The sequence below is a fragment of the Monopterus albus genome, unplaced genomic scaffold (assembly GCF_001952655.1).
Source record: "Monopterus albus unplaced genomic scaffold, M_albus_1.0 scaffold5.1, whole genome shotgun sequence".
NCBI lineage: Eukaryota > Metazoa > Chordata > Actinopteri > Synbranchiformes > Synbranchidae > Monopterus > Monopterus albus.
In genome coordinates this window covers 1,668,614-1,688,940 of record NW_018127885.1, presented here as the reverse complement: position 1 = coordinate 1,688,940, position 20,327 = coordinate 1,668,614, and the positions used below count along the sequence as shown (strand labels likewise).

The following is a 20,327-nucleotide window of genomic DNA, read 5'->3' as shown; positions in this document are numbered from 1 at the left end:
ACTCTTGCCACTTCTACTATTTCTCAAAAGATTTTTACCTGCTCTCTTGAGTAACACTTTTACAAGAGACAAAAGCATCTCTGGCTCTCTATCAATAAAACACATTTATAAAAACACATCTGAATTTCTAAACACTGAGCTGAGATAATCAACTTTCATGATACATAACTCTTATTAATATGAGAGAGTTTATAAGTAAAAGCAATTAGTGTGATGTCTGCTCTTCTTTTTTTTTTTTTTTTTAAACCAGCTGTGCTTTGGGTTGCATCTTCTCACTCTCTTGGGCTCTGACACACTTCAGAGAGGGGGCATTCTCCCTGCTAAAACATTCATGAGTGAGTTTGTTATTTACTCCCCAAGAAGCACAGCAAGAAAGAAAGAGAGAGAGAGAGAGAGAGAGAGAGAGAGAGACCAGTTATCCTATGTGTCCAATCTTTTGTGTCGATAGCCAACAGGAGGGGGTCAAAGTGTGGTTAGACTTTGTGGGTCAGAACAAAGTGTGAGAAGGACAGAGAATGACTGTGTGTGTATGTGTTTGGATGTTCCACAAAAGGTGTTATAATGCCATGGATATAATGCCATTTTTAGAGGTTGTGGTAATGAGATCTTCAGTGGCTATTTGAGACAAGTTCAGCTTTCCACTGTGAAAGCAAATGTCGCTGTTTTGCTAGACTTGGCAGAACGTTCCATTACACTGCAAAACGTGAGCTGTAGCCCACAGTAATGTGTCCTAATAGCAGATGTGGTTTAGCATAAATCTGCAGTTTGGACTATGAAATACTAACAGAATAATATGACATTATATATTCCTCTGAGTTTTCCACTGTGAGTGTACCAAATTCTGCTTGGCTGCTCTTTTCAAGGTCATTTCCCCATGCAGACAGTTTGAACATTGGCTCCCAGTGCTGGCATTACCTGCCCAGCCCAATTTTGCTTGGCAGTGGGTCTTCACTATCTGTCAGTTGCCTTGCTTGGCCAAGCTGTACAATTTCCAGTCCTGAGAACAAATTGTAATAGGCAGACAACAACATTTAGGGAAAAATAAAAATCAAAGATATATGCAGGATAACCCAGTGTAACATTTTGTAATTTATTCAATGTGCCCATAAGGGACAGATCAATGGATTACAACTGAGACTATTAGATGCAGATGGTAACTTGTGGTCACAGACATTCTAGGTGGTTGGAAATATTGAAAGCTTTCTCAAAAGCTCTGTCCTCCAAACAACCCCAAACAAAACAAATAGAATAAATAAGAGCCTTCTATTTTCTTCACCTTTTATGCTTTTTACTGTTACTCTGATTTACTGTTATGCGTTTCCTTTTTTGCTATTTTTCTCTGCAGACATGTTGGAATCTAAAAACCTTGTGACGTTCGAAGGCCTGGCCAACAGTTCGGCTTACCACACCTTCCTGTTAGATGAGGAGAAAGGAAGACTTGTGGTTGGAGCCAAGGACCACATCTTCTCCTTTAACCTCCTCAACATCAGTAAAGACTATGCACAGGTAAAACAAATGTGTGATTTTCAGTCAGTCTGTCTGGTTTCATCCATTCATGACTGTAAGTCTGTTTGCATTTCTGACTAACTTAATACCTACTTTGAGTGTGTATCTCCATTCAGCGCACCAGTCAGGAGATCAGGTATCATGGGACTCTTTTTGTTTCTGCAGAAGAGTGCTTCATGAATATTTCAGACCAGGATTGTCACACACAATCACACGCTGTACCAGGCATGTTAGCTGCTCTAGGCACACCTGGCTGAATAATGGAGTCAAATGAAACAAACTGGATAACAAATAGCACTGTGACCCCTTTGACCTTCATACGTGTATATACACAAGCTGTAACTCTATTGACTCGCTTTGTGAAACTGATTCAAAGAGGAGGTGACTGTTTTCTAACAACCACAAGAACTGTGTTTGTGTTACAGATCCCTTGGCCAGCTTCTCTCACCAGAAGAGATGAATGCAAGTGGGCAGGAAAAGATCTCTCGGTAAGAACTAAAACCATCCATCTTGCGAGTGGGTGTCAGGATTTTGCCCCTCCACTCCCCCAAATGTATATGCTCTCTTGTACTATACAGCTGCTCTGCAGGTCTGAAAATAAACCCCACATTTTGCACATGTAGCTGCACCGAGTTTACATGGGATTTGTAATCTTTCAGCTTGTTTATACCAGTGTGCAGACATAGCCCATCTGTTATATGGACAATACACCACATAGTTCACCATAGACTGTGACCATCTTTTGACCTGGATCACTTATCAAGCCTCAGGGCACGCCATTTAATAGAGTGAAGCCTGGGAAGTCACCGTGCTTTCTGCTAGACCTACTGGTAAAACAGTGTTGCATGAACAATAACAGCAGTCGCATTTTCGGGAATGATAGACATTCTTGCTCCTGTTATTTTTTTCATGTAAATCTCCCTTCTTTTCACATATTTTAAGACTAAACTCAAGGAGCTAATTAAAACTGATCAAAATAAAAGACATATTTCTATTTTGCAGTATATAAAGATTGATTTGTCTTATTGCATTATTGGTGCTGGTCTGACTATTAGGACTTATGTCTCAAACTCCATCATCTTCACAATACTAGACTCCTCCCGGGACTATTGCAATACATTTCTGTTACCTGTAACACTGAAGTGATCTGTTCATTTGCACATACTCTACTCACAGAATACTGCTCTGTATTTATTTGCACACTGTTCATATGCTGATATTGTATATTTATCTTTACCTCAGCATTATTTACCTCCGTTGAACTGTTCACTCATGTAACTTATCTTCTTATTCTGCACTGTTTCATTCCATCTCATCCCATTGCACTTGTGTTCCATAAGCTTAATGTACCCTGTCCATTAGTTGTATTCTGAATCCATAGACTGTTGTACATTGTACATTACCCTACATACAGTATCTTACTGTAAATATCAATTGTACATATCTATCGGTAAATTAGTTCTGACTGTACAGACTGTAGATACTGCACACTTCTGGTTAGATGCTAAACTGCATTCCATTGCCTTGTACTTGTACATGGGTAATGACAATAAAGTTGAATCGAATCTAGTCTAACTTTGTGAGCTCAAGTTACAGCTGGATGTGAAACAAAGGTGTTACTGTAAGGAGGCTTTTTCAGACTCCTTGCCTCACTCAACCCTTGCATGACAAACCAAGCATCACATCTCCCTGTATCTGGCTAAGTGCAGTTTTACAGCAGCTTGTGAGCTGTGGTGAAACTCAGTGAAAACACACTGCTGCTCCCTGGAAGTTGTGTTATGAATTCTATCTTCAACTCAACCTAAGGCAATAGGCTGGGAAGTAAAATCATGGCAGTGCTGTGCTTGCCTGGGTTTTGAACAGGGCACAGAACAGGAAAAACTCTCCTGCCCTTCTACCTTTCTGTGTGGCTAATTTGAAGCTCCATGAAGCCCCTTCTGTTATTTCTGTAAACACTGTGACATAGATGAATAAGGTTCCCTGAGGGGTGGTCTTTCTGTTATAGAGTCAGAGGAGAGTGAGAATTAAAGGGAGGTGGGGGGAGAGATAAAAGGAGAGCTCCCAGGTATAGTGTAAGCAAACACTTCTGGAAATAAGGAAATAGCTGAGTGTGAAATGTGTGATGGTCTATCCACAGGAGAACAAAGAATGCTGTAGCTATTGCATAGCGACTGCAATGTTTTTGTAACAAGCCATGTGAATAGCATTTGTTTACTGAATTGTAAGTGTGATTGTTATTTTAAATAAATCTGCATCCTACTTATAATGCTGGAAGGTACTGACATGGTGGACTCATCTCGTCTCATCTTTGACTCGTCACGCTGAATATTCAAAAGGTATAACAGATACCACAATGCAAAGAATTGCTTGTAGCAATGATGTCCATTACTCAGATGAACCTACTGGTACCCACACAGGCCATATACAGTAACTTCAGGGAGGAACAGGGAGCTGCGCAAATAACAACACTTGTCATAAACAGATGCTGATGACCTACTAAAACCTAGTGAACTTGGTCACGCATATCTGGTGGTACAATTCTTTCTGTATTTCTGTTGTGAACATGTAATGACACCTTTGGTTTTATTTGCGGTCAGGCATTCGCATTCTCTGTAAAGATATAGTACATTACAGTAAACCTTGCTCTGCATTTTTACTTTGTAACCTGTGCCCCCAGTGATGTCTGACCTGTTTAGCCATCCAGCTGTTCTGCCACTTTTATACAGACCAAAATGTGGGTGCTATTACAACAAGCTTGGCACTAATGGCTACTGTCAGAAAAGGCAAAATTGTGGATTTGAAATGTCTTTACATCCAGGTTTGATTGCTCATCATGAATCGTCTGCTCTGTTTCTGCTACATCAGAGGGAGTGCTCAAATTTCATCAAGGTGTTGCAGCCATTCAACCAGACCCATCTCTATGTGTGTGGGACAGGAGCCTTTCATCCTGTATGTTCTTACCTGGAAGTGGGCAAGAAGCCAGAGGTACAGTGGCATTTCCATTACTGCCTCCACTTGCGCTCAAACACAATAATGAACAGTATGTTTGCACTGAGATATAAATATTATACTGAGTTTACTATATTAAAGTTTGAGAAATCAAAGTCGTAAATGACCTGTTTGAGCACATTTGCTTTCTAATAAATGATTTGCTAAGTAAAAAAAAACAAAAAGATTGGTTCATTCAGCAAAATGAGGTGGAAAATTAGACACAGTATGTTCATAGTCTGCAGTATTTCCAATTCATCACTCTATGGAACTGCTGTATGTGTGTGTTCATTTGAGTATGCGAGAAAGAAATTGCTCTCTTCACCTCCAAATGTCACTGAGTCAGACATATAAATGTGTTTCCTATTCATTAGATGGCTATTTACAGGCAATTAGAGGGAATTAATTTATATGCAAAAAGCTATTTGCTTTATATAGATCATAACCCTGAAATGTAATTCACCTGATGGGATTTGGTGTTGTGGCCACCAAGTCATAAAACCATTAGATTTTTTTTCTGAGTGCTTTCCTGTAATAAGTGCTGGCAGGAATGTGCTAGACTGCACCAGTCTCATGAATTCTCTCAGATGTCTGCTTAACGTTTTTAAACATACTATATTTTTAGTTTAACAAAATCATTATTTTCATAATCTGCTTTTTAAAAGAAATTTGCATCATGTGTCTGTGGTTCATTATGAAACATGTGGCATTTGATTTGGAATAAAATTTTACAAACAATTTTATGGGTCATAATGCTATTTTTCATAAAATAGAATGGCTTCATCACAGCCTAGATTTTAAGAAGTGCTGACATCAAAATGGGTTTCCCAAAAAATGTACTCATACTGAAGTAACTATTTCCTCGTAATAATTTCATCTTCCAAGCAAGAGAATAATGTGAAGCACTGTGTCTGCGAGTACACTACAACTCCTGCAGCTTTCTGTCTATCTGTGTTTAGGACAGTGTGTTCAGACTGGAGCCTCACACTGAAAACGGCCGAGGGAAGAGCCCATACGATCCCAGGTTGCTCACTGCCTCCATGCTAATTGGTGAGTTAAAGACCAGATGTACAGTGCTGCTCTTCTATGCGTTAGAGGTCATATATGTAAACACAGGAGTCCTGAAAACACCCTCTGCCTTGCTCTTTCATTTCAGTAGATATATAGGGTGCAAAGTAAATGTGAATAGCAGAAGTGGGCACTGCTGTCATTCATTACAAGTAGATCTGCTCTATAGTTTGTATTTACACACAGAGAACCCCTCATTGGCAGGGCCATAAACTCTATTTAAATCTGAATATACCCCTTTTAATTGCTGGGCGTGCTTGGCAGATGACACTTTATTGGAGTTTTCTTTGCACCAAATGCCACATTTCTACCAACTAAAATGTGTCTGTGTGAGTACGTCTTTCCTCTCTACCCCCAATTATTGCCAGTCACATTGTGTTATATCATGCAGTTTAACATAGCAGATGGCCATTTTCCAGCCCATCACTCCTCATCTCCTCTCCCCTTTCTCTTTCCCCTCACACCAGCATTATTATGTACTCCCCCTGTCTCACACCTCTGTCCTGTCCCTCCTCATCTGTCCCTCCTCATGTTCTCAGCCCTGCCTACTGTGTTAATGCCAATTTCACACCCCTGATGTTCTCTCAGGGCTCCAAGTCTACCTGTATGGTAAATATACCAACATGACCTGGGAAACACCACTGCAGACTGTTAACCAGTGTTACTATCCCAACACAATGTATTCCTTGTACTCTCAGATGGAGAACTTTATGCTGGAACCTCAGCCGACTTCATGGGGCGAGATTTTGCCATTTTTCGTACTCTTGGCAAGCACCACCCAATCAGGACGGAGCAACATGACTCCAGGTGGCTAAATGGTGAGGAGAAAAAGGAAATCATTTACCAACTTTTACTCATGAATAATTCCAAAAATATAGTACTTGCAAATTGGCTCCAGAAGCCTTTGTTTTTGCAAGCTGACTCAAATTTTAGGTGTATTTATGCTGAAATCTGACCTCAACATGAATACACTTGACCATGGGTCCTCACTAGGCACTGTAGTGCTAAACACTGTTTAACACACACACCCCTCAAAGCAGGGTAGGTAATTTCTTAGTCAGATAGATATTTAAAGATTTGTTGTCTAGAAATGTTTAGTGGAGACAGGATGTCTAGCTCAGGCTGTTAAATGCTTAGTTATTCTGATGTGCTTGCAGACTGCATCTAGGCCAAGGTTAATTAAATCAGACAAAGGCTGCAGGCAGGGATGATTGGTCAGCTGCAAGCTGGCATATCAGGTGACGTCACGGTTTGACGTGCCTGGGTAGAATGGGCTATCCCAACCAAGTGATTAAAATTGTATAGGTTTTTGGGTTCAGGGTCTTTCATCTCCATGCTGCCTGCACGCAGGTTTGGTGGTGGGAGAGATCTGGACGTGTAATGTTAATTTTACCTGTGATCCTCTGAATAAACCAGCACGGTTATTTTTTATAAAATCCAAGTGGTTTACTTCGTCTTTGTGAGTTCCTGGTTTGAAAGAGCCGGAAGAGGCTTTATAATAAAATAGAGCCTATAGCAGCAAGAGTTTTTTGTTCAAAACTGTTGGACAGCTGTGCCTTTTCTGTTTGCAAGTGCTCAAACATCCCTGCAGCTGTTTATATTAGCATCCAGGTGTTAGATTTTACTCTTATCTCGATTTTCTGCTCATATAAAGAAACATTTTATCTTTTGAAAGGGTTGAGAAGTGAATCCATGCCTTATGTCTTCACAAGGAGTTTCAGCTTGTTTACAAGTGGTTCAAAATTTTGCAGCCTAATTTCTATTAAAAACAAAGCACAAAGAGCACATTACACATGCAGGTGTATAAAACAATCTTAGCCTTGTTACTAAGCTAATTAATTTATCTTAAAAGCATGTTTCTGTATGCGTTGCAGATCCCAGATTTGTCGGGGTTCATCTAATTCCTGAGAGTGACAACCCAGAAGATGATAAAATCTACCTGTTCTTCAGAGAGAATGCTCTGGATGGAGAGCATGCTGGGAAGGCCACACATGCTCGCATTGGACAGCTCTGCAAAGTAGGCGTACACACATTAATACATATTTGGGCTGCTACAAAACACAGGCAAAATGTAAAAGGCAATGACACACTCACTCTCACGACGACATTATGTGAAATAGCGTCTGTACCTGGGAAAACACTTGACAGGGCCTTCATAATGGCAGCTTTAAGAAGCCGTTATCCATGATTATTTTTAGCTTAGAGAAGAGCAGGCTTTGTTGTCAGTGGTACCACTTCCCCTGAAGACAGAAACCTGAAAGAATTCTTAAATGTCACCAGAGGCTAAGATGTTGTCAGCGGTAGCACTGTTATGCCAGGCTTCGGCACTGACTGGGCCCCCTACAAGCTCCAGCTCCAGAGAATGGATTTGTTAAATCCCTGGCCTTGTACCAACTTTCACTTTCCATAACCCTACTCTTATTTATTAAGCAGTAATTTGCCAAGCAAACTGCTGATCAGTGAGTGGTGTCCAGCCTCAACCTCAGGTTTAACTGCATTTTGTGTCTCCCTCATAACAGAATGCCAGGAATGTGCTATCTTCAAAACAAGACAGGTCATTCTTTATGCAAGATGCAATTTTAATTAATTTGGGCCTATGGATATTTTGACACTGTGCTATCTTCAAAACAAGACAGGTCATCCTTTATGCAAGATGCAATATTAATTAATTTGGGCCTATGCATATTTTGACACAGTGTAATTTGCCGTTATAAATCAACACTCTTTGGGATAGGTTTTTATGAATCAGCACAAACACCATAATGTGAAGTACACGTTACATGTACTGCAACATACAGTACTCTAGAAACACAAATTACTATTGCTACTGTACGTCTGCCTCTAGAAACACAAATTACTATTGCTACGTCTGTAACCAGTCGTTTACCATGGGCAATTTCATATCACCATTAAAATGACGGTGTGTGGGGGGTAAATAACAGCATCAGTGGCAGGGGATAAGCAGTTGTCATGTTCTACATCCAACCAGCAAAACATCATCTCGCCACATTCAACCACAGGATAGTGAAGAATAGAGAGTATTCACAGTTCATTCACATATAAAATTAAGCAATGCAAGTGCTTCATTAACGTTATGCAGCTAATATTTTATTTTACACAACATAGAGCAATATTCCTTTAATTTTCAAATAAATAAACTTTCCTACTGAAGCTCTGACTGTGGTCTGTCTAACAGAATGACTTGGGAGGCCACAGGAGTCTGGTAAATAAGTGGACCACCTTCCTGAAGGCTCGACTTGTTTGCTCTGTGCCCGGCAGTAATGGAATAGATACTCACTTTGATGAATTACGTGAGTGATTGCTTCCTCAACTTAAAATATGTTTCATAAAGATGACATTCTCTGGGAAGGATCTGTCTGTAATATATAGTACCTCATGTTTTTGGTTGTCTTCAGAGGATGTTTTTCTCATGAGCTCAAAGGATCCCAAGAGTCCAATCATCTATGGAGTATTCACCACTTCCAGGTACTGTTTCTGAAAATAAGGGTTTTGGTCATTATCACTGATTGCATAACTTGTGCTTTCTGTAAGAACCTGCCTTTTCCTTATGCGACTCATTTTCTCTGCCCATTAGTAACATCTTCAAAGGTTCAGCTGTGTGTATGTACAGCATGACTGACATCAGGAGAGTGTTTCTGGGTCCTTATGCTCACAGAGATGGGCCCAACTACCAGTGGGTCCCGTTCCAGGGACGCGTTCCCTACCCACGACCTGGCACAGTGAGTATAGTATGGCTGGATTATTAGTGTGTGATGAACTGGGATTTTCAAGAAGATCTCATTGTAATTTGTGCCTTACAGTACAACTGTCACAGCCAGTGTCTTTCTTTTTGCTACAGTGCCCAAGCAAAACATTTGGAGGATTTGATACGACCAAGGATCTTCCTGATGAGGTGGTGACCTTTGCCAGAAGCCACCCAGCTATGTTCAACCCCATTTACCCTATTAACAATCGACCAATCATAGTCAAAACAGATGTGGACTACCAGTTCACTCAGATAGTGGTCGATAAAGTAGAAGCAGAAGATGGCCAGTATGATGTCATGTTCATAGGCACAGGTATACAGTTATATAGACTATAAGACATTTACCCATACAGTATACAATAAACTGAAAAACTGTAATAGCGATTCAATGATTGAAATATAGAAATGAGAATATAGTACAGGTTTGATATTAATTCAAGACCGTTGGTTCCACTGTGTGCCAGACATGGGGACAATTCTGAAAGTGGTATCCATCCCCAGAGGCTCCTGGCATGACCTGGAGGAAGTCCTACTGGAAGAAATGACTGTATTCAGAGTATGTTATTTTTTTTCTCATCTGGATGTACATAAATGCAGCATTAGAGCCACTACTGGAAATGTGTAAAATAATACTTGCACTATGCGCCAAACCCTCTTTGCACAGCGTGGAGTCTGAAAAAGCCCTTAGGTGTCTCATTATAGATTTTTGCTATTTTTATTTTTACAGGAGCCAACAGCCATTACTGCCATGGAACTTTCAACAAAACAGGTACTGATTGCACTTCTTATTTCATAAAGTAATATGAAACTATATCAACACATAGCAGAACAAAGCACTATAGTCAAAGACCTCAAGCTTATATCAAGACAATTTTGAGAAAGAACATAAGTGCAGTACATGTGTGCCGTGGAGGCAGTAGATAGCCCTTCTAGGTTTCAGTGAGGACAAACAAATGAAAAATGTGCTAAGTGATCACTGTTTTTACATGCATTTGTGTGAAACATCTGTATCTGAGTGGGAGATTTTCCAGGTGACACATATTGCTGCAGGGCTGAAACAAAACAAAGACAGCCTTCTCTGCACATTTGAAACATGCTGGGATGAACTGAACTGTTATCACAAAGATCTCAATTGTTGGCTTTTCAATAATAGTTAGCTCATCAATTAAAATGACAGGGAGATACTAAATGAGACAGCTAACTGACAGGTAGGAGGAGGATGCTCATCACCCATAGTAAGATGGTCTGTCCACATTCCAGACTTAATTTTTTTTGCTTCACTGACAAAGGTAAGCTGCACCACACATACTGTAGGTAAATTACTCAAAGTACACCACCCATCCAGACTCTCAGCCAAGATTGTGGCTCCTAAGATGGGAATTATTTGGCTTTAAACACTAAATATTTTTCTCTATATACACAGCAACAGCTGTACCTGGGCTCAGACATTGGTGTGTCGCAAATGTCTTTGCATCGATGCGAGGTTTACGGCAAGGCTTGTGCTGAATGCTGCCTGGCAAGGGACCCTTACTGTGCATGGGATGGCACCGAGTGCTCCAGATACTTTCCCATGGCTAAGAGGTACAGAATGCATACTCCACATTAATACTTATCATGTAGCCATTGTGTTTTACAAGCTGTTAAATATTCTGTGCATGGCAACTAGGCAGCAAATCAAACACAGTGAGCAGGATTTAAAGTTTGCCTGCAATGCATTATGAGTCTTCATAAAACAGATAATACATCTAGCCAGTTATAGACACTGAATTCGAAGCATGCTCTGAATAAATCAACACATTCTCCAATAGAAACACACTGCAAGTATCACAGATATAAGATGCATTTCATGGAAATAAAAGGTACATTTCAAGTGGCACAAATTAACACAAAATTACATTTTTCATATACATACAGTGTTACACAGTATAGGCCTTGTAAAATAGTTTTATTATGGGTCTTGCATTTCTAGGTTGTGAGTATCTAAAGGTTAAATGGAAACAAAAACAAAATATATAAATTTTTACACCAAAAATTTGGTCTAAGTAGTCCTTCCACATTCCCTCTGGGTAGGCCTACTGTATCTTCAGGTAGGTTAGGTGTACAGTATATACACGCACACAAATATACACATAAGAAACTTTGTTTATGCATTCCTATACACACATAAAAGACAATTTACAGCAGGCTAAAACAAAACCAATAGATATTGAGAAGAATTTGAACTCACCTCACTCTCCAGTGTGACACCAAATTCTGTGACCCATCAGGGCCACCCAGGCGGCCGCCTGTACACATTAATGCGAGCTACACGCTCGTATGTGAGTGCTGCTGCGGCGGTGAAAAACAGGGTTATTACAGGAAGAAACTGCTCATATACAAGCGTGTAGCTCACTGCAACGTGCACGGGCGGCCGCCTGGCTGCCCTTACGCTGTTTGCGTACCGGAAATGCCTGTTTCGTAGAGTTAAAATCTGAAAAGTGACAACAGCGCCTCCTGTGGTCACAGAAATCGATGGGTCATAGAATTTGGTGTCACACCTGTGACGGCTCCAACGACGAGCTGAAAATCGGTTCGTCTTGGATTTGATAAAACAAATCCAGAGCTCGCTCAACATTCAGCACGCACCTCATGTTCTCTCTCTCTTAAAATAAATAAATAAAGGGGAGAAGGGGAGGGCAATTTCACCTCCAAACACCTCCGAAATACTCCAAAACTCGTAGAAAAATATCTCTCTGCCTGCGCTTTTCCGTCTAACCAACCTCTTCAACTTCCGCAGTACTTCGCGCGCTTCGCCAATCAGGTGATCCGCGCCCACCTCAGGTAAATTCGCACATTTCTTCCGTTTCTACATACCACAAAAAGACGAAGATATTACAATAAATGCAAAGCAGGCCCCGTCTCGTTTAGCGCATGTTTACGCATAATTTTATGCATGTGCAAATATCATTTATACTGTGACGACCGCTAGCTCGGTTGAGTGGAGCTGCCCGACCCTGTCCTTTACTGGGACAACTAACTATCCAGCTATGCGCTGGAACCTATGCTGACAGTGAGGAGAACACCTTCTTTGTCTTTTCTTGGGTTTTATTGAGCAGAATAGAGAATGCAAAATAACTGTGATTTACCTGGCACCGTGTGCTCACAGGAGAAAATGAAATAGCAAACTGAAAACAGTAACAACATTCCCTCGGGGCATCCCGTGTCCCGCGCCAACAGAATCTAAACAACACGCCCACCTGTCATCCCTCTTATCTCCTCCCGCACCTGTTCCTCCCCCCATCCCACATTGGCCAGAACAGCGCGGCATTTTGCAGAAAACAGCGGTAACCAATACATGAACAGCCTTCAATAACATTGTCAAACCCATTCGCACACAACAGAACACATGAACATCAGCGGCCGGTCAGGGTCGCCACAATACCTTAGGTTTATTTTATCATATCTCCAGTTTTACTTGGTCTATCAACACCAGCTGAAGCAATGCTAAACGTGACTTTGTTTTTATGCTGCGCAATGTTGAATCAGTGATCTGATCGCCGACTTCTTTTCCACGATCACAGTATCCCGTCCATAGAACGAAAGGGTTCACTGCTTTGATGAGTATGAAAATGATGTGAATCATATGCTATGGCCTTTGCAGTCGCCAGATCTCAGTTGAACACTTATAGCTTTTAGGCCGGCGTGTCAGACATCACTTTCCACCACCACCACATGTCAAGGTTCAGATAATAGAGGGATTGAAAATTTAAATCACTAAGTAGAAAATCAGGGTAAAAGTTGACAAGTTTATTAAACAAATTTGGAGGCAAATCAGAAAAAAAAAACATGAGGCTGAGGGCATAAGGTAGAACACTGAAACAGGGTAAAATATAAACACCAAAAAGGCATGAAACCGGCACTACATACAAGACTAAACTGAACTAGGCTAAACAAATTACAGAAGCACAACCTAGAAAGTAAAATCTATAACAAACATAGAAGAATCTGGGAGAAACTGGAACAGAGATGAATTAAATGTAATCCACCTAGTCAAAATAGAAAATGAAATGTAAGTAAATAACAATCAGAGCCTGACAGTTTTCAGCTAAACAACAAAGGGACCTTTTATACTTGATGGCAATACTAAGGACAGGCTTTTAAACAGTGTAGGCTGATGAGCAAATATGAAACAGCTGAGTATAATTGGGGCATGGTAAAGCTGAGTCAACAGTGAATGATACAAGACGTGATGGCTTCAAAATAATGCCCAAATCAGAAAGTTGGCAGGAATCATGACATCATGAAAACACAAGAGGGGATATGTCTTGGAAGAATGGGGTTCATCCCTTTAGCAGAGATCCAGAGAATCAATGCCAAGGTGCACTGAAGCTCTTCTGATGGCACATAGTGGCCAAATGCCTTACTAAGACACTTTATGTTGACTCTTATTTTAATTTGTCAAACATGTGAAGAAGGCTTTTTACTTACAGATTGAGGGCATATGGAGTCAGGCTGCAATTCCGGGCTGGGGCTAGGGCCATTGTGCAGGTTTTGTATATTTGACAAAATGTTTGAATAGGGTTGAATTTCTACCAGAAAGCCAGAAATATACCCTGCCTCATGTGTTTAACTGTAAATGAGAACCAGTGTCAGTAATGTCTGAAGGATGCCTTGGTGAACCAGGGAGATGTAGGCGCTAGAGGTTTGGTGGTAGTGGAATGATCTATATATGTTTGTAGGTGACTGCTTTGTGTGCAGCCTCCCACTCATAGCTTCATAGGGCTTATTGATTTTAATGCTAGCTGTACAGTATCCTGTCCTGGTTGCTAGCAGTAGTGCTGCATTCAGAGATAAGGTTGCCAGGCAAGCTCTTACCTCCAGTTACCAACACACCAATGCTGGGTTAGAACAATAGAAAGCACAGAAGGGGGGAAGTTGCCAGTTTTCTGCTTTGGTCTCTAGTTTTTTGTTTGTTTTTTTCAATTACTGTTTACAGAAAATATCCTCAGTGTTATGTTTGATACTATGAGTGAAACATTTGTTTTGCATCTGCAACCCAGAGAGATGACAAGCTGGAGTGATTGATTAGATCTGAATACCTCTTTGGTACACACCCTGTAATTAAGCCTTTCTATGATAATATGGGCGGCCAATGCAGTATCTGTTTGTATAGGCCTCTACTATTGCTAAACCACATTCAAATATACACCTACACACACAAGCTCCCAGTACACACATATTCTCCCTCACACACACACACACACACACACACACAAAGAAACCGGCGTCTCTGCTGACTGATTATACAGTATTTGTGTTTTTCGCAGGAGAACAAGGAGACAAGATATCAGGAATGGAGACCCACTCACACAGTGTTCTGATCTACAACATCATGGTACATAATAAATGATATTGTGAGAATTTTTGAAAAGCATTTTACAAACATATACAATAATAATAATGGCAATGTGTAATAAATTGTTGTTATTTAATTTATACATTATGGCTCTTTCTGACAATATATACTTTTTAAATTTGAAAATGAAATATAAGTAAATAATAGTCAGAGCATGATGGTTTTCAGCTGAACAACAAAGGGAGCTTTTGTGTTGAGGATTTACTGTAGTTCTACTCTGAACATAGAAAAAGTCCCAGTGCAGCTGCTGGCATTGGTGAAGTGATCAAAGGGTAGAAAAGCCAGCTGAATGTATGTGTTGTGTGTTTTATGTGTTTCTGGTGGTGTGAAGATTAGAGTTGGTCCATGTGAAGCTTATAATTAACATGGCCGGGATTCCTTCAAGCCTCTTTTGTGTCTCCAAGCCTTCCACTCTACTGCCCTGTTAATGGGCTCAGTCCAAAAGAACTCTCCCTCAATTATACTTATATCATTTATACCAACTGGAAAGAGCGAAATAACTATTATCAAAAGGTGATGATTAAAGAAGGAGGTGCTGAGACAAAAAAAAATATTGTAACATGTTGATAATCACACACTACAGACAACAATACTGTACCTTGTACCTTTTGACCAAGATTGTACACAGCCCATTTCCTTCTGTGGTGGGAGTCTCCTATTTATAAATAATATACTTTCACAAACCTGTATGGCTAAACTCTTCGATTTCCAGATGAGCTAAATGGGCAGACAACTCTCCTGGATAAAACTGTATATGGTGTGGAGAACAGCAGCACTTTCCTTGAGTGCAGTCCAAAGTCTCTGAGAGCCCTGACGTACTGGCAGTATCAGCGTTCCACTGATGATCACAAGCAAGAGGTTGGCACCTCATCAAACACTTAATCAATTTTGTTCAAATATGCTCAAATACAATGTGTCTCCACAGCAGAAAAATAACAATAGATGGTTTTTTATAATAAAGATTATTTCAGATAAACCAGTATCATATTTTGTTAGTATTTAATGCCACATTTGATCCAATTGGAATTAATTCTCTGTTATTAAAACAGTCATGAGGGATAGCTGATAAAAAGTTTTGGGAAACCTTATATCATAATAGCTTATGTTGAATCTCATTTCTTTTCTGTTGTTATCTCTGTGTCCTTCACTCTGTCTCTTTTGCTTCCAATTTTCTCACTATAGATTAAATCAGAGGAACGTTACATTCGAACAGACCAGGGCCTGCTGATTCGCACACTTGAGAAGAAGGATTCAGGGATCTATCTCTGCCAGGCGGTGGAGCACGGCTTCATGCAGACACTTCTGAAAGTGACCCTAGAAGTCATTGACACAGAGCGCCTGGAGGATCTGCTACATCATGACGAAGAAGTCGCTGCCAGTGGCCCTGCCCTGGATCTTTCTTCACCTCGAGAAACTCCAAATCACAAACTGTGGTACAGAGACTTCCTCTCTTTGGTCAATCATCCAACTCTGAACAGTGTGGACGAATTTTGCGAGCAGGTTTGGAAAAGAGAAAAGAAGCACAGGAAGCAGAAAGCTCATCTGGTGCAGCAAGCACAAATGCAGCAGCAGCAGCAGAAGGTTGTGATAAATCCTCACACCCACATGCATGCACAAGAACTTTCAGCCAAGTGGAAACACCTGCAAGAGAGGCAGAAGGGACGCAACCGCAGGACCCATGAACTGGAGAGGGCTCCCCGCAGTGTCTGACCCATACATCTTGAGTTTTAACAATCAAAACTAAAACCACACCCATTTGTCATTCTGTAACCCTGATTAACTCGCATATCATGCCAATATACACATTTTTTCCACAAATACTGGATAAAAAACGGTTAAACTGGAAAAAAGATAATACTTCCCTGATCTGCTGGCAGGTGTGTTCTGTGCGTGGGCAGCCATGTTTACAGTACACCAGTACAGAAGACTGCAGGAAACAGGATATTGTGTCAAGCCAGACCATTGAAGCATATTATCTCAGCTGGCTTCTGTGGCCTGAGCACTACAAGGGGCAGCATTAACCAGCACACAAACTGTATACCACCTTATAGACATGATAGACTCCATGTTGAGATGGCCGTGTCAGTGGCCTTGTCTCATGGTATACTAGATGGCGTCTTTGTCAGTCTGAAACTAAGCAGATACCTACGGTAAAAATTACACCACTGTGAAATAAAAGAGGTGCGACTGTATTGAAAACACTGGAATTACAAGCACAAAATAAGTAAAGCTCATGGACAGCACAGTATGGGATATTTGGTCACTTTTGGGGCTTATGGGTGATTAAACCAGTTAGCATGAAAGAGAAAAATGCTGAAGCACTGCAAGAAACTGGGAGCAACAGGTTGTTGGTCAGCAAATATAATTATGTAGCTAAGATGTGTAAATACTGTATTCTATGACATCTCTGACTGAAGGGAATGGCTTGCAGTTGCTGTGTTGCTTTATGTTGTTTCCCCAAATAGACATTTATTTAAAGAAAAAGACTTTTGAAAGCAGTTGTAAACAAGGAGATTTTATACTAGTCTGTGTTGATGCCCTAGATAAGCTTCTCAAACAAAGACCTGTTTTATTACAATATGATGTGTTTACCTTTTTTTTGTTTGTTTGTTTGTAGAGATGTTTGCCACTGCATCATCTGAGTGCGCAAAATATCATAGTGAGTTCTTCCATGTTGATTTAATTACACTTTGTATAGATTTTCCACTACATGTGTATTTATTAATATACAGTTATGTGAAAATACATGTGAACATATTTTTGATGTGCAACTTTTTTCCCCTGCAATTTATTTTTTGGTTTGATTGCTTAGATTTACAGGACCAATTTTTAAAAATGACTGTATTATCAAAAATACTGTAGAAAGACTGGAAGATATTTATTATATTGGTCAATATTTCATGCATTACATCTCAGATGCGCTGAGCAATAAGCTAGTATCAATACTGTATTTTCCTTCCACACTTGTTGCCTCATATTTATATTTCTAATGGGCTTTGCAGTTTAACAACTTTATTTCAGTGCATGTAACATTAATAATAATGTTGGGGGGTGGGATAACAATCCATTATTAAACAATGCACAAACACAAACCTGGAATGTAGCTGTGAACAATATGTAAATATAAATGTTATGGTCTATGTTTGACAACTAAGACACTGTACTAGTGCATGTGAACACTATTGAAGCGCTCCCATTTTGCTATAACAATTGTATACTAGTCGGATATTGTCAATGTTACTCTGTTGTTTGCTAATGCAGTACATAATAGTAACTATTTCAAAGATGTACATACTATTTCTTTTAGGACTCTAAACTGTATAACTGATAAATCCTGAGTTAAGTATTTACAAAAGATATAAATAAGACCCAAACTGGATCTCACTGTGGATCACAACGCTCACAGACCAGTTAAGAGAAATGAACCATGTCAGTGGAGCACTGCAACACATCAGTCCGTTTTGCCGAACTTGTTTCATCAAGTGCAAGTTTCATCAGCTTTGGGGAGCAATGACAGAAAGATGAGGAACAGCTCATGAAAGATATTTGAGACTAATGAGGCGAGCACCAGAGTTGTGGAGCTTTCGGTGGATATACCCTCACGTCATCTGTCATGGACAAATGGTGAAAATGAAGAAATGAAGTACTGCTGTTGCTTTCTGGTATGATGATGATGTACTCTACTGAACTAATAAATGTCTCTTCATAAAGTGCTGGCTAAATCCATTGTAATGTACTGTGACTTGCTTCCAGTGGTGGAAGAAGTAGTCAAATTCTTTACTTAGGCAAAAATAGTATTACCACAGTGTAAAAATAATCTGTTACTAGTAAAAGTGCTGCATAAAAATGTTATTTAAGTAAAAGTACAAAAGCATTAGCATCAATATATATATAAAAACTATCAAAAGTAAAATACTTTTTAAGTAGAATGGCACATTTCATGTTAATGTATGTCATTTTTGTCATATTTTTGTATTGTAACTACAGATTCATTGCTGTGCAGATCACATTTAATGGTACAACTGCTAAATGTGGAGTTACTGTCACCTACCTGTCCAGTCAAGTAATGTATACTTGCATCAATAATGGCCTAATGATCTAATTAGCTGAAATAATTAACATAACTAATCATTTTTAAACACCACTGATTCCTGCAACAAAATATAAACTATGTTGCTCTACTGCCCTCTGGTGGTAATAATAGAAAAGCACAAATTCATCCATTAATGTAAAAAAAATTTAACACTTTTCATCTGTTTGTAATAGTATCTGTTGATTACCACAATGTCTTATATAGACACGAGAGCAATGAAGCTGCAGTTCTAAATAGACCAGACCTATCAATTCACACAAAAAAAAGCCTTTGTTTTCACTTTTGGTCACCTTTGATCCAAGTTCAGAGGTCCGTCAGCATGCGTCTCACTTGGGCTTTGACCTTAACCTCTGTAGCCAATTCAGCTGCTGCTGTGGGAGCTCATGGGCTTTAGTCTAAACTGTTTGAGATGCCTCAAAGGGAACATTATTTAGAAGTTCTAGTGTTGATAATGTCAGCTGACAGAACAGGCACTTTTGTCTGATGGATATTTTTAATACAACCATGCACAAAGGCACACATCACAGTTTGTGTCAAAGAAGTGATACAGTATATATATATATTAACACAGAGAGATGAGTATGAATACTATTCAGTTTTAGGTGCTCTCCTGACAACATGTGTAATGAATCACTGTTGTTTTAAAGATACACCTATGTATATGAGCTGACTTTGTGGATATGTGTGTGGCTGAGATGAAAGAAGAGAAATGTACCTGTTAGACTGATGGAGACTCAAAGTTAAGACCTTGTTGTGTCCCTGCTCTTGACCGTAACTCACACCATACCATACTCAGCATTCCATATCACGCATATCAAGTACGGTAAAGGATTATTATAACATACATTTTGGCAGCACATTTAGCCCTCTAGGCCACAAAGAGAGACAGAAGGTGAGGCGCAATTCCCTTCATTGCATCCACATTTCCCTCACTTGCATCTTGCCCTGGAGTCTCAGTCCTGCCTAAGTACGATGCAAGTTAAGGATGCAAGGAAAACATGTGAGGAGAGAAGGACTTGAGATATCCTTTCCTGTAGTATTTCATGCAACGTGTCCAATCACAAACTTATTTCTGATAAAGGGGCATGTCAATCTGTAACAGGCGTCTGTGAAGGATGTACTTGTAGCCTCCTCGGTCCTTGCTCCTGAGAGCAGAAACAGGAGTTTTGAGGCATCTTTCATCATGGTAGGCTGGAAAAACTTTCAGGTCAAGCGAGGATTGAGGACAGAGGAATGATAAAATATGGGATTCACCTCCAAATTAGTGCATTTCTATATCCCTGCAAGAAAATTTAACATCATACAAGACACAGTATGATTAAGTCTTCACAGGGTCTCAGTGAAGTGAGGCTCACTTTAATAGCTTTCCAGCACAAAGCACCTTTATTGGATTGTTCTTTGGCATTGAAGGCATACTGTACTCTATGCAGAGGATGAGCACCCTCCAGTGGCTGAGGGGATTGTTTCCAATGCTCTTCAGTTCCAACATCCCAATCAGCCTGATGGAAGAT

At 40.0% G+C, this 20,327-nt stretch overlaps 1 protein-coding gene and 1 long non-coding RNA gene across 5 annotated transcripts in view; one reads left to right on the top strand and one right to left on the bottom strand.

Annotated features, from left to right (window-relative positions):
• sema3ab (sema domain, immunoglobulin domain (Ig), short basic domain, secreted, (semaphorin) 3Ab) overlaps positions 1–18,414 on the top strand; it is a 36,433-nt gene extending 18,019 nt beyond the window's left edge. For all 3 annotated transcript variants that reach the window (XM_020613423.1, XM_020613432.1, XM_020613415.1), the window contains exons 3-18: positions 1,346–1,506; positions 1,932–1,994; positions 4,372–4,491; positions 5,454–5,544; positions 6,261–6,380; positions 7,437–7,579; positions 8,759–8,873; positions 8,979–9,048; positions 9,158–9,302; positions 9,422–9,641; positions 9,793–9,884; positions 10,056–10,097; positions 10,752–10,909; positions 14,635–14,702; positions 15,436–15,581; positions 15,906–18,414. In XM_020613423.1, the coding sequence (XP_020469079.1) occupies positions 1,346–1,506; positions 1,932–1,994; positions 4,372–4,491; positions 5,454–5,544; positions 6,261–6,380; positions 7,437–7,579; positions 8,759–8,873; positions 8,979–9,048; positions 9,158–9,302; positions 9,422–9,641; positions 9,793–9,884; positions 10,056–10,097; positions 10,752–10,909; positions 14,635–14,702; positions 15,436–15,581; positions 15,906–16,433 (2,282 nt within the window). In that variant the 3' untranslated portion in view covers positions 16,434–18,414. The remainder of the gene's footprint in view (positions 1–1,345; positions 1,507–1,931; positions 1,995–4,371; positions 4,492–5,453; positions 5,545–6,260; positions 6,381–7,436; positions 7,580–8,758; positions 8,874–8,978; positions 9,049–9,157; positions 9,303–9,421; positions 9,642–9,792; positions 9,885–10,055; positions 10,098–10,751; positions 10,910–14,634; positions 14,703–15,435; positions 15,582–15,905) is intronic.
• On the bottom strand, positions 7,257–11,593 carry LOC109967689 (uncharacterized). 2 transcript variants are annotated; one of them, XR_002275969.1, is made up of 4 exons: positions 11,556–11,593; positions 8,956–9,057; positions 7,502–7,572; positions 7,257–7,321 (listed from the first exon to the last, which is right to left on the bottom strand). It is a non-coding gene; the product is annotated as an uncharacterized LOC109967689 (long non-coding RNA). The 2 variants fall into 2 exon arrangements; XR_002275968.1 differs by lacking the exons at positions 7,257–7,321; positions 7,502–7,572 and adding an exon at positions 7,715–7,816.
• Positions 18,415–20,327: the final 1,913 nt, after the last annotated feature.